This window comes from Caloenas nicobarica, chromosome 1 (assembly GCF_036013445.1).
Source record: "Caloenas nicobarica isolate bCalNic1 chromosome 1, bCalNic1.hap1, whole genome shotgun sequence".
Lineage (NCBI taxonomy): Eukaryota > Metazoa > Chordata > Aves > Columbiformes > Columbidae > Caloenas > Caloenas nicobarica.
In genome coordinates, this window is record NC_088245.1 from 69,301,092 (window position 1) to 69,317,465 (window position 16,374).

General features: G+C 44.7%; 1 protein-coding gene across 4 annotated transcripts in view; it reads left to right on the top strand.

The window, feature by feature from the left end:
* Positions 1-3,467: 3,467 nt before the first annotated feature.
* The window catches only part of BICD1 (BICD cargo adaptor 1), a 179,642-nt gene continuing 166,735 nt past the window's right edge, over positions 3,468-16,374 (top strand). For all 4 annotated transcript variants that reach the window (XM_065642359.1, XM_065642369.1, XM_065642348.1 and 1 more), the window contains exon 1: positions 3,468-3,680. In XM_065642359.1, coding sequence (XP_065498431.1) covers positions 3,468-3,680 — 213 coding nt within the window. The remainder of the gene's footprint in view (positions 3,681-16,374) is intronic.

Sequence of the window (16,374 nt, forward strand, 5' to 3'; positions counted from 1 at the left end):
TGTGTCAGGTCCTCTGTAGGCACTGGAGAGAAACTGACAACTCCGGGGCACGACTCATTTCCTCCTGAAGAAGACTTCTAAAGCAATAATCTTCTAAAACAAAGACAAATATTATCAAATGAGCCAGATTTGATGTTGCATATGTTTAGGAGGCAAGATGCAGAATAAAGGGGTACGAATGATAGCAGATCGTGGACATGCTGGGTGTTTTCCATCTAGAGTAGCTACAGGACCTCTGGTTTATGGAAACTCTTCCACAGCCACTGTGAACTTCTGCACAGTGCACAATATCTGGACTTCACTCCCCCTTCCAATTTTAAAGGGAAAGATTCTACCTAACTTTCTTTTGAGGTACTGCAGAAAAATGACACATTTTAACAAGCCAGATTTCCCCTCTGGGGTACAGATGTTCAGACAAGTGGTGAGGCTGCCCTTGGGTTGTGAGTGTCATTGTCGGCTAAATGATGTTAAATGGAGTTACACAAGGCTAGATTAGCTGTAGGCATCTGTTTGCTTCAGCCAGTTTCCACACTGTCCTTGACCCAACCATTCATTTTCAGCTCTAGTCTTAAGCTATTTGTTTTCCAATCCATTCCTGAATGAGTACTCGTGAAAGGCTTGCTTGCACAATCGCCTAGGTCAAAAGCTGAGGAAGGCAGCTAGACTAGAACTTGTAAAAATTCTTGAGATGACATTTTGCTTCTGCCTTTTTTTTTTTTTACTTTTGTTTGTTTGTTTGCTTTCCTTCTGATTTGTAGAATCTTTTCTCCTCTTTTAAGAAAATGGTGTTGAGGTTAGGTGTATAGTTGGAATGATGGTTGGAGTGCTGGTGCTTTCCCCTCTGTTTTGACATTCAGTCATCCATGAGAGCCACTCACTCTCCTTGCCTATTCATATTCACATCTGTTTCTTTCCTATTAATATTCACCCTTGCTTCTACACTAGAACTGATTTAATATGTGCATTTTTGGAAGCTGTTTTCAAAATATAAAATTGACAGAACATCTATTACTTTGCTAGCTTCTTCCATTTATGTTCTCTAGGCAATGAGAAGTGTTTATTCAGGCTAGATTACAATGTGTTAGTTATGTATGCATGCACATATATTTATAAAATAGGTAGATATTATTTACTGTATGCATACATTGTATAACTAGTGTTAGTGCTTCAGTTTGCAGATTTCAAAGCTCTTTGCTGAAGAGTCTAAACATTTTTACCTCTTTCTTAGACATGGGGAATCTGAGGCAGAAAGGGGTTGTGGCTCATTTAAAACCGCATTAACAGGTCAACAAGAAAGTGGATCTATGTCTTTGATTTCCAATACAGTGCTCCATTGGTGGGCAGTGATATCCATCATCTATATGTAACATCTTTTTTTAAAAAAACAAACAAACAAACAAAAAACAACAACCAAAACCGCCACCTTTCTTTTCCTGGAAATTACAACTCAATCTCAATTGTTAAACTTAAAAAATGTAGTATTGCTAGTATTTTAGAAAGAAAAAAAAGATGTTTGTAAAGCACGAAAACCCAGTCCTGCTAGTACCTAGAGTGAAACGTGATCGATATCAATAGGATCAGGTCTCTGTTTGCAGGCCATAGTTTGAAGAAACAGTACATTTGAGTTTAAGACTTGTAGTACCAAACAAAAAGGCTGTTACATGGGACATTATGACATCGATCCAGGATGAACTCGCTCTTCCAGTTCAAATACGTAAAATGCCCCTAATCCAGTGTGTTAACTTTTTACTGGCAGGCTTTGTACGAGATCAGTTACTGTCTGTCTGCACCACTCTAATTTTATGCTGGACAAGTAGCATCTGTCTTTCTGCAGCCAGCATAAAACTGACATAATCTATGCATCAGGTCCTCCGGTTAATTTGACAGAGAAACAATGGTGTGACTGCATCTGATCTGAATCACTTTTGTCCTGCTGTCTAACCAGTAGTGTAGAGATCTTGCACTAACAGTCATGGAAGCATGGCCTCCGCTCAGTGCCCTGATCCTGTTGCTGTTTCACGTCCAGGCTTCCTTGCCCATTCTCATGGGGAAGGGAGCGGGAGGCTCTTCCTTCCCAGTTTCCTGAAATACCAGGGGAATAATCGATGCTGTCCTCCTGCTCCCACAGTTTACTGCGCTGCATCACAGAATCACAGAATGTTAGGGATTGGAAGGGACCTCGAAAGATCATCTAGTCCAATCTCTCCACCGGAGCAGGAACACCCAGATGAGGTTACACAGGAAGGTGTCCAGGCAGGTTTTGAATGTCTCCAGAGAAGGAGACTCCACAACCCCCTGGGCAGCCTGTTCCAGTGTTCCGTCACCCTCACCGTGAAGAAGTTTCTTCTTGAATTTAAATGGAACTTCCTGTGTTCCAGTTTATACCCATTGCCCCTTGTCCTACCATTGGTTGTCACCGAGAAGAGCCTGGCTCCATCCTTGTGACACTCATCCCTTATATATTTATAAACATTAATGAGGTCACCCCTCAGTCTCCTCTTCTCCAAGCTAAAGAGCCCCAGCTCCCTCAGCCTCTCCTCATAAGGGAGATGCTCCACTCCCTTAATCATCTTTGTTGCCCTGCGCTGGACTCTCTCCAGCAGTTCCCTGTCCTTCTGGAACTGAGGGGCCCAGAACTGGACACAATATTCCAGATGTGGTCTCATCCCCCTTTCTGTTTTACCAGCCCCGCCGCTGATGTGCCCATCGCTGCAACATGCTGAGAAAAACCGAGAGGCCCTAAAATTGCACCACGGCTGGCTGGCCAGCCCCCGCTCCGCTGCCAGGAGCACAGGGGAGGGGGCCGGGGGATGTTTCAGGAGCAGCCCCGCACAGGCAGCACGGAGCACACGATGACACCCCGGCGTGAGGTGCGCCGGGCTCCGGCTGGATCCACCGCTCCGGGTGCCCCCGCGCTTTGATGCTGCTTCTCCTCTTCCCCGGCGGCGAATGCCAAAACCTGAGGACGCTGCTGTCATCTTAAAGAGCGCAGGGGAGGGACGGTGTGGAAGGGAGGCGGAGGTGCCGGCTCCCCGGGAAGAGGCGGGCGCCAGCAGCAGCATCTCCCTGGGAGCCGCCGCACCAAGGCGCGCTCCCGGCCGCCCCACTCGCCGCCGCGGCCTCCAGCGCGCCGCCGCTACCTCCCCGGGCAGCGGGGCTCGCCCGCCCGGCCCAGGCGCCCCCGCCGCCGGCAGCCGGGGCCGCCGCAGGGCCGGGGGAGGCGAGCAGGGCCTCGCCGTCTCCCGGGCGTCCGGGGAGGGAGGGGTGGGTGCCGCGGCTGCGCCGGGGCGGCCCGCCTCCGCGCTCGGTGGTGGCTGCCGCAGGCGGCTCCGGCCCCCATCCCCATCCCCGTCCCCGTCCCCGTCCCTATCCCCAGGCCGGCGGTACCGGTGCCGGTGCCGCCCCTCGGCCGCGCCCGCCCCCTGGCTGCCTCGGCGGCGCGGCGGCGCGGCAGTGCCGGCGGGGCTATGGCTGCGGAGGAGGTGCTGCAGGGTGCGGACCATTACAAGAGCGAAATCGAGCGGCTGACCCGGGAGCTTTCCGAGACGACCCACGAGAAGATCCAGGCGGCGGAGTATGGGCTGGTGGTGCTGGAGGAGAAGCTCACCCTCAAGCAGCAGTACGACGAGCTGGAGGCGGAGTATGACGGCCTCAAGCAGGAGCTGGAGCAGCTGAAGGAGGTGAGCGAGCCCAGGCTTTTGTCTCTCCCCGCCGCCCCGCTCCGCGCAGGGGTGCGCAGCCCCGCCGGCTGCGGGAAGGTGCGGGGCCGCCCCACTCGTGTCGCTCCCCGGAGCCCCGGACCGGCCCCCTGCAGGTGGGCGAGCAAAGATGCCCGGGCCCTGGAGTGGCTGCGGGGGTTCGTGGGGTGGGGAGGAGGGATTTCCCGGGAGCGAAGGATCGGCCGCGACCGTGGAGCTTAAGGACGCATTTCACAAGATTGCGACCCCTCTGCCCTGGGAAATTTCCCCGGAACAGGGGCCGCGCTCCTGCCCCGGCTGCCGGGACCCACAACTTCTGGTAACAGGGATTTGCAGCACTGGAGGTGCGTCCTGTCACACCTGCATCGTCCCGGGCTTTTTTTAGAAAGAGGATATTAAACAGCCCGTAGGGTGAGAACTGAGTAAACCTAGTGTGAAAGGACCCGGGATCTATGTAAACAGTTGTCTGCAGTGCGTGAGGAGAGGGACAATTCCTTTGGAAGTTATTTATAGACCTGCTCTATTCTGCCAGTCAGGGGAACTGCTGCCATTAAGGGGGGTGAAGTAGCCATACAAGAGTCTTGAGGTCACCCCCCGATCAGTGGAAATTAAACTTCTGCGTCATGCTGAAAGGATAAAATATTTGCTCAGAGGGGTGGTCTTTGTTTATGTTTCAAATGTGTTTTTGTAACGTTCGAAGTATAAAGTAGGGGGATGCTGCACCTTATCTTTCAGCTTTGCTAAACAGGACTCTGAAACATCATCACTCTTCCCATGTTCATCATTAAGGGAAGTAACTTGAGACTGATACAGTGCACATAACATGGGAGCTACAGAAGGGGTGTGTGTACACACATATGCAGCACTTGTGTCTCTACATTTTATGGTATTTTTATGTTGTCTTAGATTATAACTGATTACATATTTTGAAAAGAGAAGATAAAGCATAAAACAGATATTCTCCCAAATTTAAAATGTATCTTTTTGTTCCACAAAAATATATTGCTATATATAATGTGCAGAAATTCTATTCAGTTAGAAATCATGAACATATTCCATATCAAGGGAAGCCACTTAATAAACTTAGATTATGTATGAATTTATTCTTTAGAATGCTGAATTATGCACTATTAGAAGTGTTTTCAATAAAATAAAGGTTTAATTTTACTTGCAGGTGAATGAGTTATGCTACAGACTTGGTTAAGTGTCCAGGGGAGTTGAAAAAATTATATTTTCAATAAGAAGAATACAGCTGTTTTGTTCAGAAAAACCTATTGATCTCCTTAAACTTGATCTCTTGCCTCCCCACCCCTGCTGAGCCTATGCAGTAGGCTCAGGACTTTGAAACCAGTAATCACAGGTTGGGGGATAGAGATACAGAATTTGCACTGGCCCGAAGGCAGCACTCTTTGAAATGACCCAGCAGTAACAGAGGAACAGAATTATGGGGGAAAAGTGCAATGCAATTTCTGGGGGCTGGCGGGGGCGGGGGGAAGAAAGTGATAAGCAGAGCTGTAGCTAGCTGTGATCCCATCACAATAATGTACCAAAGACTGATCAGAAACCAGGATGACACATGGGTGCACATGGCCTCAGATAGAAGGGATAGCGCAAGGAACTGAGTTGAAATTATTAAACTAGAAGGTTAACATGATTAACTGAGATCAAAGATGAGCGCAAGTTCCGTTCCTGTTTACCTCCCTTTGAAGTCAGTGGGATTGCGTGCTCTGCAGCCCAGAATGTCTCGCGTGGGGCCATGCCTTCATGCTGTGCCAATCACAGCATGGACACTGAGGCCATCCACGAAGAGGATAAATCCTGTAGCTTGCCTGATGACAAGCAAGACTGGAGCCTCTCCAGTTTCCAGTTCAGATTTTTTTTCTTGCTTCTAACCATTGTAGGAGAAAACACACTGATTCTTACTGCATATGAAGCCCTGCAAAGGAGAATTTGCTCATATTCCTTCTGTCACTGTTATCTATTTTCTAAGCTTCTCTGTTATCACCTCCATTATGACTGTTCCCTGAATGCTGATCAGACTCGTAACTGTGAGACATAAGCAAGTGGCACCTCTGACAACACTGGCAAGGGAGAATTCAGGTAGTTCGAGCAAAGTGTCTTGTGGAGACTTGGGGACATAGATTTTGGGGCCGTAGGGTTCTGCCTGGAAGCTCTGAAAGTGGCAGAAGTCCAAAGACAGCTTTTTTATTAAGACTCCCTCCAAAATGTGTGGAGGAGAGTCCTTGTGTGTCATGTCCAGCAGGCCCTGCAGAGGATGTCCTGGACGATGGCCTGGATGTGGTCTGCATGGCGGGACATCAAAACGCCATGACTGACTAATGGGAGCTTGGAAGACTCCCAGTGTGTCAGTGAGGATCTGTGCTTCTGCTCTTCCCTCGCTACATCTGCAGCCTCTCCCAGGTCATACTGGGGTATAGAAATTAGGCCTCAGGTTTGCGCCAAAACAAATAGTTTATCCATTCATGAGGAATCATAGGTGCAAGAGTGTGGGCAAGATTATGCTTAGGACTATTACCTCTCCTTCCGCAGACCTTCACTGAATGGAATTAATTACGGGGGTTGAATTTTATTAAGGCAAGTCTTCTTTTTTTTAACTGTTTCATTATTAAATTCATGTGTTCTGTTGTTAGGAGCTCTTTGTATTTTATTGCTCTGCAAACAGAGCTGTCCGTCTTTACTCAGTCATGGCTTAGCAGTCAAGGATCTGAAGTCTTCTCCCATGCTCCTTAGCAATTCAAAACTCCACTGAACTTCAGCAGGACCTTTTCTATATAGATTGCAATACAGAGCTTCAGCTATATGATAATTTCCATTGTTGGAGAGTGAGGTGGGAAAGTAAAGCCATTATAGGATGTTGAAGTAAAAGCAAATTGCAATACGTTACATTAAATATTAATATTTATATACAGGATATATGCTATCCACCATGCAATATGAATTATTTTGGTAAGGTCTGATGTTTCTCGTCCTGTATTCAGAGGTCTCTGCTTTAGCCTAAGATTTAGATGTTTTTGGCCATGAGATTGATTTACATTACAAAAACTTTGAAGTTTTAATCAGTGTCCTAATAAGAATGATTTCTTCCAAATTAGAGCAGTTATTACACATGTAAGCTGTCCAGGAAACACTCAAGACATCTATCAGCTACCAACTTTATGTTTTCAGAAATGAACTGAATGTCAGGAATGTGCAAAGGTATACTCTGTTGTGTTGACTTTAACAGCTTTCAGTGGTATGAGATGGAGTACTTGTGGTCCTGATGCTAGACAAGATTATAATGTTAAACAAAACATTAATATTTTAAAATCTTTATTCCCCCTCCCCCCCCAGTCTGTAAAGGATGTTTCTGTGCCTCAGTTACGTCTCAAACTTATTGGAATTTTGGCCCTGTGGTAGAAACTCTACAGTTTTAAATCCCCTATTCACGAAGTTACTTTAGATGTGCCTTTTAACCTGCAGTCCATGAGAATGCAGAGAATAAGACTCATTGCTATTAGTTGTGAGATTGAAGGGAGCCTGTTTGCATTGTCTTGCTGATGTGGAAGTTTAGTGACCAGCATATATTATGGAAGCCTTTTCCAGTGGTTTTAGTATTTGTGGTCTTACATGTTGACATTGCATTTCCTATAAGGATAATGCTTGTTGTTAGTTTTCGTTCTTTTTATGAAGTGTAAAATGGCTTCATATTGATCTTCTTGCTTGAGCTACCTGCTGTAGCTGTCCCTGCTTGAGCAGGGGCGGCTGGATGAGGCAGTCCCAAGAGGTCCCTTCCAACCTCAACCCTTCAGTGATCTGTGATTAGCTGTTGTGCACTCGTGGCCTGTAATGTTTTTAAAGGGGAGAACTATCAGTCATCCCGAGTCATGATAAAATGGGGATGGAAAGCAGCCTTGATACCCAACTCTGCAAGACATTTAGGCCTGGGAAGTCCCAAGTGGCGATTTCTCTTTGGGAATCAAATCATGAACGTAGCAGCTGAGTAGATCCTCAAGTCTCTCTCTTCTACTCCCTCTCTGAGTGACTAACTTAGGCAACGTCTTACTTGGCTTCTTGGCTTTTATGTATTTCATTCTGTTGAGACAAACTCCTCCCCTGGGCTAGAGCTGGCTATTTGATTTCCAGCTTGAAGATGCAGTTTGGTGTTTGTGTTACTTTGAACCCAATTATCCTTGGTAAATTATTGAAACCAGGCTATTGGTGACCAGGCCCATCCTTGGCAGGTTGAAAATTCCTGTTTACCTCATGGAGATGTTGTATCAATGATTATGAAGTGCTTAGTCAGTTTAGTAATAAGGCTTCCACAAATAGTTGTTGGTCCGTGACTGAAAAGGGTTTTTGGGGAATAGATCTGAAGCTCTCTCTGGCAGCTTCTTTTCTGTTCTGTTCTCCCCTGCACTACTTTAGCGCAGGGGACTTGAGTTCCATCTCCCCTCTCTTCTGGCATGGTGCTACCCCTCCAGCTCCTCCACTGTTCTCCAAAGCCTCCTGCACGCCTGCTGCTGGTGTCACCTCTTCCATTTTGAAGTGTACAGTTTCTGCGACTTCTCTGGATCCAAAAAAGGCAGAAGAGAGGGAGACTGCCCATCCCAAATGCAGCCCTGTTAAATGTGGGTTACTCTACACAGCTGCCTGTATCACAGGATGCTTAGAAAAGTGTGAAGCTGATCATAAATCCCAATGAAATGTTCTGAATTTTTCCCAAAGATGAATGTGTCCCAAATACATAACTAGAAAGCTGTGAACTGATGCCATCTCAGTGTATCTCTACACCTCCTTCCAGTGACAGCATCTGTGGGCCTGTGCTGGTCGAGGCTGAACATTTTCACCATCTCATCCTGCTCTCAACACTTTGTCCTTGGCGTCTGTTCATGTGTCACTCAGAAAGGCTGCAGTGCCCAGCACCCAGCTCAAAGATGGGGACAGGGCAAGGGTGGGTGAGCTGGAGGGACAGTACTCAGATGCTTTCTGCAGGGTTGTCTCCTCCAGAGCCCAGCCAACACAACCTCTGTCTCTAAGGCATATGCTGCTAACAGAAGAGTTTTTACCTAGTTCCCTTTCACAGCTGGCTTGGTTAGGAGAAGAGAGCAGAGCAGTATGTGGAGCCGTTACACGCAGAAAAGAGCATGTGGAAAGCAATATAAGAACTTCAGTGATCAAGCTATTACGCAGGGGCTTGCACAGCAGTGGGATCCAGAACAGCCCTAAGTGGCATTCATCACTCATAAGCATAGGTCTGCAGCAAAAGGAGTCTGAAGATGCTCTAAGCAGTACATTTTTGGAGGTATGCTTACAAGGAACGGCTATTGCAGTCTGGGGACTGACTGGCTGAGGAGCGGGTCTGTGGAAGAAGATGTGGGTATCCTAGAGCAGGGGTAGCAAAATCATGTTCACCAGGCGCCACATCAGCCTCGCGGTTGCCTTCAAAGGGCCGAATGTAATTTTAGGACCGTAGAAATGTAGGAGTAGTTACATTTCTACGGTCCTAAAATTACATTCGGCCCTTTGAAGGCAAACGCGAGGCTGATGTGGCCCCAGCGAAAATGCGTCTGACACCCCTGTCCTAGAGGACAGTGAGCTGAATGTGGGCCAGCAGTGTGCCCTGACGTTGAAAAGGATAACAGCATCCCGGACTGTTATTAGCAGAAGCATAGCTGGTAGGTTGAGAGAAGTGATTGTCTCTTTCAAATTGGCACTTGTTGGACTCCATCTAGAAAAGGACATCCAGTTCTGGGCTCACCCAGTACAAGAAAGACATGGATAAACCGTACCGAGCTCAGCAGAGGACCGCTGAGATGGTCAAGAGCTGAAGCACTTGCCTTGTGAAGAGCAAGGGCTGTGGGAGCTGGGCTCACTGAGCCTGGAAAAGAGGTGGCTGTGGGGTCCCAGCAGCAGCCTGCCCACATCTACAAGGGGGTTATTGAGATGACAGAGCCAGGCTCTTCACAGCGGTGCGTGGTGGGAGGACATGAGACAACTGGCATAAACTGAAACTAGAGGGGTTCAGACTAGATTTAAGAACTGCTTCCCTGTGAGGACAGGCAATGCCACAGGCTGTCCAGAGAGGTTCTGCCATGTCCTTCCATGCTGGTTTTCAAGCCCACACTGGGTACAACCCTAAGGAACCCGCTCTGAGCTCAGAGCTGACCCTGCTGCGAGCAGGAGGTTGTTCTGCAGAAGAAAGGAGAGAGGCAGCAGGGGACCTTGAACAATGCAAGGTCTCTGAGGGTGCCCACTCTGCCCAGTTAAATTCCAGTAGCAGCTTGCTGTGAGTTACCCAATACATAACAGCATGCTGCCTGGAAACACTGACTATTAGCAGAGCCATAGTCTCACTTCTTGCTTGAATTTAATTTCCTCTTGCTTGTCCTTAAGCCTGCCCTGACCTGAGGTTACTACAGGTGTAGTCTGATGTGCTCTTCTCTCAGCAGGACAAGCCCTCATCTCCCTTTGTCATTCCTGCCCCTGTTCTGGCTCTCGGTTTTGCAACTCCTTATATATACTGTCACACCAGGGTAGAATAACTGACCTCAGTTAAAAATAAACAAAGAGGGTGTGGATGCGATCTGTAACCCAGATTGGTTACATGATTTGGTTCACAATACATTCCCCTAAACTGTTTTACCTGTATTGCCAAAATTCAGCGCAAGGATATATGTGGAGGAAAGAGGAGGATGGGATGAATTGCTTAACCAGGTACTGATGGTAAGAGATGCTCATCAAATTACGGTGGGATTGCTTCCTCTAAGAGGAAATGAATCCTGTGCATTAGCCTACAGAAAACATAAGCAGCTGAAATCATCTTAGGGGAAGCTAGGGCTATTGTTGGAGCTTTGGCAGCATACAAAGAAAAATGTAGATGAACCTTTTTTTTTTTCTCCCCAGGGACCTGTATTGCCAGTTGCTCTCAGTAATTGTGTTGCATCCTTATAAGTCAGTACAGATAAACACAGGATTTTAGACTTCCTACAATAAACAACCCTTTAACAATGATAGTCAGCTTTAGATACTTTGGGTTCACACACTCCTAAAATAAATCTGAATAGTATTCAATTCATTTTCTCCCCACAGTTAAATTATTTTACTTTCACTCTTTCATCTAAGAAATCTGAGAAATCCCTCTCTAATCTGAGGGATTCTGATTGAATCAGTCATCTGGCTTGAACTGCTCTGAGATAACTGGAAGTTGCAACTGGTTTTTATGTCATGGAGAAGTTAATTTTTGTAGCTTTTCTAGAAAATATTGGGTTATTACCCAATTTCAAATGACTGATTGAAGTTTTAATGGGTAAATCAGGCATTATTATTGTGAAGTACTTCCTGTCTAATATAAAATTAGGTCTCACTGAAGAGATTTTCATCTAGAAGTCCACATCTGTTTGGAATTAGGCCTTTTGTAATGGATTAAAAAAAAAAATTAGCTACCATCTTTTCACCTTCCTTTAGGTGAAATATTTTTCCTGCCCTTCTGTACTGCACTGGGGATTTTCTTCCTAAGGGGTGTGCATGGAGTCTATATGCACAACAGCAGGCAGATTGAACACCTGGCTTTAATGAAACTGCAACTAGGGGCAAAACAATGGTGGAGAAAAAAAGATTTGGCATAAACCAGTGATTTGTGAACATTCATCATGGTAAAATGAGGAGCATTCTCAAAGTCAGATGTATAGACTAAATTTGCACCTGGGCAACTTTTATATACCTTATGCAGTTGGCAGTTGGAGGAAAATACATGCAAGGACATATATTTTTCTGGCTGTTTTGAGAGATTCTAGGAAAAGAGCTTTCTTCTTGAACAACCTCTCATTTTTTTTTTTCAGATGAGCTTGGTTATGTTTATTCTTCAGCACCTCATTTTCTCTTATGTTTTTGCATATGGACAATTGGAATAAAATCAGATTCACAGCTTGTTTCTGCATCCCTCATGGCTCTGCTACATTGTAGGGCTTTGCTGCAGTTGCCTTTGCTATAGATTTCCCTTCTGTATTTGTTTGATACCTGGGCGGGGGGCGGTAGTGTTTAATTCAATACGATTCTGTACCATACATTTTTTCTTTGGGATTATTTTGATTTATAATGGCAGAGACTGAAAAGCATGCATTCATTTCTGCTGAAATGTCATAGATTTGTGGCATGACTTCTATAGTCTTCTTTCCTCATTTCCTTGTGAACTCAACAACACTCTCTTTTACAGGGAAGGAGAAGAGGGTATTTTCCTAATTTAGAGGAATTAATATGGCATGTAGAGACATGAATGTGCCCTTTGTCCCTTTACCCATTGCATCACTAGCAGCAGATGATTATGAGGAGAAAACAGCAATTTTTCATACTGTGCTGTGAAAGCAGCCCACGAGTACAGACCAGCTACAGATGGATGTAGTTAGTACTAGTCAGAGGGTGAAAAATGCATCTCAGCAAGGGCAGGTGCTCGAAGCTGAAGTAAGCAGGAAGAAATTAAGCTAGATTGCAGATTAGTGTTTTAATGGGAACTCTGTGGTGGGTAGTATTAAAAATAATTTTGGGACTATCATATTTATGTTTCTGAATATCCTTCACTATCAAAGTTTAATTAACTTAATAGTTAAAAGGAGCAGGCCACTGGCCTAAATCTATGGTTTTGGGATAGACCTATGAAAACTATTAACACCACAAGGCTTTCAGTAAGACTGAAATTGGTCTACTCTCATTTTCTGCATATCTCTTGTGGTTCTTTCCTCTCTGTTTGCAGCCCATCATTTTCTGCCCCTCATTCTTGTACAGCATTCGTCTCCTGTCCATGATGGTTTATGTACTTTTTAATCTTTTTTTTTCAGTCTTAATTAGTGTTGATTTGCTGCTCCATAAAGATATGAGCTGAATTTTTTATATTAAAGACCCTTTTTGTCATTGCGTGAATGTAAGAAATCTGGCCATTCGTGGCAGACTAGACCTTCCGTGCTCTGCTCAGATACTACAATGACATGAGGGAACCCCAGAAACACTTAGAAATGTTGTTTTAACACAGGCTGAAAATGAAACAGCAGAGGATTTGTCAGCTCTGCTTTGTAGCATCCTCACCATTAAAATTACCCTTGGAAAAACAACATTTAAGGCAGCTTTAAAATCAGGTTGGCTGAGCGTATGCACAGGAAGAAGATACTTTTCCATAAGGTTTTGCAAAAATCAAAACTTTTTTTGAAAAAAATATTGTTTGGTTTCTGAACTTGTTTATTCATTTAACCTCAGACAGGAAAACTCGTGCCCAGTGAGGTTAGATAATGTTCTCAGTCCTTGCGGTCAGCGCTGGGAGTGGGGCCCATCACCCACACGGCCGTGCTGTGTCCTCTCCATCACCCTCGCTCCTCACACCTCATTTGCCTCTGTGCTGCACAGCTGTGTTAAACCCATCTACACAGCAAGTAGTTTCCCAGTGCTAGCAGTAATATTTACAACACCGTGCTTAACCAAGAAGCATAAAAGAAGTCGACGGTTACCAGAGTTAGTCACTTTCACTTCGCTCAATCAGCTTCCAGAGAGATTTAAACTGAATTATATAAACTTCCTCTTTCCTTCCTGTTCGTTTTTGTCTGTGTGTGTTTGTTTTTAATATTGTGACCTCTTGGAGCCCGCAGATGACACGCGGTTAGCAGAAGCAATGCCGTGCATTCAGTACGCGCTCTGGGAGGTTTGTCTGCAACCAACAGCTTTTCCTTGGCTCCTCCAGTCATTCCGGATGGATTTAAATGTCAGGGTACTGAGAATGAACCATGGAGTGCTGATTGTCCTCACTGGCTACACGCACGGAGGGAAGCTGCAAATTGCTAACAGTAGCAGTTTTAACTTCTGGTTTGGATACTTAGAGGAGGAAAACCACCTCCTAGTAGCTGTAAGGCTGAGATAGGAAGATGGAAAAGGGTCAGCAAGCCTCTATGAGCAAAGATAGGAATTTAGGTCAGGCAAAGGGAACAGGTAGCTTGGTGAAATAACTCATTTATAAAAGCTTGGCTGTTGGCCAAACGTGAACACAGCGTGATTTGGATGTAGTCTTGCTCAGGACTGGAGTCTCTTGTCTACTCACACCCAAAAGGCAAGATGCAGGAGGCCAAATTGCACTGAATCCTGGTGCCATATTTCCATCAAGGCAGAACTCTCAGCCTTTTGGCATTTGAGTTTTAAGAGAACTAGGACATTTGGTATGGGGGTACATGGGGAGTTCACAGTTGGGTAAAACTGTCTGTGTAGCCATAGCCTCTGGTTCTCAATTTGATGGCTAACCCAAGATACTTAACAACTATTGTTCAACTTGAATCTCCGATTTCTCTTATTAGAAGTGTGCTCTCAATATCTTGTAGTTTGTATAATTCATAGATTTAATAAACACACGTTGGGATCTTTTTAGGTGGGTAGGAAAAGTTTTTCTTATACCCTGAATACCTCACAGGGTTTTTACAGAGCATGAAAAGGTTATGCTGTTCTGGACAATTCCAGGTGTCTGCACAGCAATGGCAAACATGCAGAGCTTGGCCGAGTTTAGTTGAGGGGAACATTTGCATCCATTCCTTGCTTTCTTTGATAACTGTGTGTGATTTCCACCTACAAACAGTTAGGAAAGGTTTTTCTTAAGCATCTCCTTGAAGAATGCTATCTGTAACAATGTATGTAGGATTGTGCCTCAGGGTCATTTATAGCAGGTATGATTGAAGACCAATGTCGAAGCCCTGGCTACATGGGTAAGTCAAAGGTAAAACAGGACAATGATTTAATTTTTGAGTCCGTGCCCACCACCTTCTGGCAAACAGCACTGTCATCACGATGTAAATGATAAAATGCATTATAAACTGAGAATTCAAATTTCTTCCCACCAAAGAAGGGAAAACTGGCATAGCTATAATTACTGGGTCGTAGATATGTGATCTTATTCTTGCAGCTTAATGAATTGTCATAACTCAGCTGTGCTCCAGTAGCTGATCATGTGCATGCGCTTGGCTGGCTCCAAATGTGTAAGGGCAAGGAAAAGAAAAACAAAACCAAACATAAAACCCAGCAGAAACCTGATGAAAGAGTTTTCAGCTGACATGTATCTCCCATCTGCAGTAAGCTAAAAATGTGCACTACATCAACTACTAATCCATAAAATCTCAGTCATAAATCTGGCTCCTTGGTGACAAATTTTGAAATAAAATGTAAGGATATGGTAACAAGGATTCCTCTGTGAAATGAAGTATATGATATATAACTACATAAAGAGAAACAGTAGTTAGATGGCATATAATTATGTATACAAATATGGGAGATAGAGGTACATGATGTATGTTAGGAGTGCAGTACTTTGGGCGTTAGGTAAGTTTTTATTTTTTCTGCCAGTTAAGGGGTGATGGTTGCCATCTGATAATAACAGAACTTTCCCTTAGCATGCTGTAAGCTCAGCTGTGTAAAAATAGGAGCAAATCTGGAACAACGCAGTTGAGTGATAACATTTTTTCCAAATGTGCTGAATTTGAAGTTACGATGGTGCTATATATTCTTAGATGCTTACTATTCCTAAAATAAAATCCATATTAAAGTGGACTATCAAATTTAGATATCTGGAAATCTGGACCCTAAAGTTTGTATTTTAGTTATAATGGAAAACACTGGATTTGCTTTATTAAGCAGGCCAAGCAACCTTGTATTGATGCACAAGTCTGATGAGGAGCGGCTGAGGGAACTGAGGCTGTTTAGCCTGGAGAAAAGGAGGCTGAGGGGAGACTTTATCACTCTTTACAACTACCTGAAAAAGGAGGTTGCAGCATGGAGGGCGTTGGTCTCTTCTCCCAAGTAACAAGTGATAGGACAAGAGGTAAGTTGTGCTAGGGGAGGTTTAGATTGGATATTAGGAAAAAATTCTTCACAGAAAGGGTTACAGGCATTGGAACAGGCTGCCCAGGGAAGTGGTGGAGTCACCATCCCTGGAGGTGTTTAAAAGGTGTTTAGATGAGGTTCTTAGGGACATTGTTTACTGCCAGAGTTAGGTTATGGTTGGACTCGCCAATCCTGAGGGTCTCTTCCAGCTGAAATGATTCTATGATTCTATGAAATCTATATGACTTATTTTTGCCCACACACTTTGAAATTACAGATCACACTGGTCTGAGTGACTATATGTAGATTTTGGGATACACATTTAGGCTCCAGGCTTTAAACATTTTTGCTGTAATCTACTTAATACTGTTTCATGATTTGTGATTTCAAGTATTTTCTGTCTTCTTGCTTGTGGAGAGATTCAAGAACAGAAAATGCAGTGATGCCTTGAGTATAGCTTTGGCACTTGGTGTTTTTAAAGTACTTTACTCACTGTTCTTTGGGCTTAGAGACATTCAGAGTCAACGCCTATGTTTTATGGCTGTTGAATTTGTTTTCATAGCAGATTAGGGTAAAAGTAACATTTTTCCCTGTGTGTAACAGGAAGACTTGCAATTAAAGACCATGCTGTGTACACTTTTTTTTTTTTTTCCCTGCGGAGATCCCTTGTTTGCAAGATTCTTCTTGAAATGGGGGCCCTGGTTTCTTTACTGGTGAGAACTGGAGTTAGGCACCCACAGCTGAAGCTGGGCTGTGTACCGACAGACTCTCTTGCTGTTACCCAAGGATCCTGCTGTTGATTATTCCACTCCGAAGGAGTGAGTATGGAAAAGGGGAA